The sequence below is a fragment of the Galendromus occidentalis genome, unplaced genomic scaffold (assembly GCF_000255335.2).
Source record: "Galendromus occidentalis unplaced genomic scaffold, Mocc_1.1 scf7180000076490, whole genome shotgun sequence".
In the NCBI taxonomy this organism is placed as follows: domain Eukaryota; kingdom Metazoa; phylum Arthropoda; class Arachnida; order Mesostigmata; family Phytoseiidae; genus Galendromus; species Galendromus occidentalis.
This window is the reverse complement of record NW_003804479.1, coordinates 5,896-7,732: the sequence shown is the minus strand read 5'-3', so window position 1 is coordinate 7,732 and position 1,837 is coordinate 5,896. Positions and strand designations below refer to the sequence as shown.

Below are 1,837 nucleotides of genomic sequence, written 5' to 3'. Positions count from 1 at the left end.
TTTAAGACGAAGCAACATGATGTCAATTATAATCATCAATTGCATTATGAGGACTGATTCTGCTCTATGTTCGGCGACTTTCTAATCTGATGGCATTTTATCCAATTCCCTACCAGGATCTCCCGTCGAATGAAGACTTCGATTATTATCTGACCGCTTTCTGCATTTATCAGCAAGCTAGACGGAATAGCCTAGAGACGAGTTACTCGCATTGGGACTACGCGGTTCTGATCTCTGGTAGGCAGTGAGCAGAAGGTATCTCTGAGCAACTGAGACACCGGAATTTCTTTATGATATTGCATTCTAGTCAAAGACGATTAACCGAGCTCGTTGCAGCGATGAGTATGTACGCTCGGAACAAACGCGGCGAGAGGATGAACGATGTTGTCGGTATGACAGCGGTCGCTGGCATGTGCAACGAGCTGCATTCGTGCGCTATCCTCCAAGGCCGAGATTTGCAGAGTGCGCACATAATCGCACACGAAATGGGCCATTCGCTGGGCATGGAACACGACGGCGAAGGTGACAACAGACACTGCCAAGGAAACGCTCACGTCATGTCGGCGACGACCGGGCTTTCGAAGAAGTCGTGGTCCGACTGCAGTGTGCAGTCACTGAAGCATTTCTTGCAATCGGACCGAGCCGATTGTCTGTACAAACGGTGAGCAGTGCGCCGCGCTCGTTCCGGAAACTCAATCCAAAATCCATTTCGGGACGGTGCGGCCCGAACTCTACCAAACGATCATACTGATATGTGAATGAGATTATTCGCGCGTGCATTCTTTCCAATATTGAGGCACACGCATCTAGAGAGCTCGGAGCAACGAGGCCTTCCGGATCTGGGGGCGCTGCCCAGGGTTCGAATTTGGCCTTTATGACACTTGCACCGGGGAAGAGCCGGAGTTCGAGTTCGGAGAGATATGGAGCAAAATCGATATATTTGGTTCGCAGGACGTCTTTGAAGAACCTTCTCTCGATGCCGGAATCCGAAATCCTCAAGAAGTTCCCAGGGATGAATTTCACAGCGGACCAACAGTGTGAGATGAAGTTCGGCGACGGATACAGGAGATCGAGACGGCAAGAGCTGAGGGACGTCTGCCGAATTCTGAAGTGCGAACGTGAAGACGGATCCCACGTGATTCTCTCGAGTGCCTACACTGCCATGCAAGGCACCAGCTGTGGACCAAGCAAGGTGATCAGACCGTTGAGGCTCGATTTTTTCCCCAATATCTTTGGATCAAGTGACTGAAAGCTTCTGTCCTAGACTCGTTCTCCTAAACATTTTTTGGAAATTATGCCGTCCCACGCCTACTCTTTATACCTTGCTATCAGAGAGGATGATATGTTTTTGGATCAGGAATCGAAGTTCGGAGAACATTTCAGTGGTGTCGACACAAAGTTTGCTCGGAGATACCGTCGACGGAATTTCCGAATGCTTCATCGGGTCAGATCTCATCTTCGAAAACGGGTGTCACGGCCCCACCGGTATCGGGCGCAGTTTCCGCCATGTGGTCAGATTGGACACCGTGGGGAGAATGCAACAGCGGATGTGCCGCGAGAGAGGGGAGAATTCCGTGGGGCATCAGGGTCTCTACGCGGAAATGCGTCGACCAGACAACGTGAGTGCTCTCGCAAACTTCGGGGATCGGAGATCGTATCGCAGCTCTCAGGCAGCATGGCGTCATCCGCTTCCTGAAACGAGACTTGCCGCTTGCAGGAACATTGAGTTGGGTTTGGAGAAATGTTCCGGACCGAGTTTGAAATCTAAACTCTGCAACGCTACCGTGAGTACAATTCCTACTGTCTCCACCCGAATCAATGACTTCATGGGAGCTCG

At 50.9% G+C, this 1,837-nt stretch overlaps 1 protein-coding gene across 1 annotated transcript in view; it reads left to right on the top strand.

Annotated features, from left to right (window-relative positions):
* Positions 1-1,837, top strand: part of LOC100902049 (A disintegrin and metalloproteinase with thrombospondin motifs adt-1) — a 5,192-nt gene that overhangs the window by 1,252 nt on the left and 2,103 nt on the right. The window contains exons 5-9 of the mRNA XM_029113249.1: positions 117-237; positions 337-661; positions 952-1,192; positions 1,384-1,619; positions 1,718-1,784. Coding sequence (XP_028969082.1) covers positions 117-237; positions 337-661; positions 952-1,192; positions 1,384-1,619; positions 1,718-1,784 — 990 coding nt within the window. The remainder of the gene's footprint in view (positions 1-116; positions 238-336; positions 662-951; positions 1,193-1,383; positions 1,620-1,717; positions 1,785-1,837) is intronic.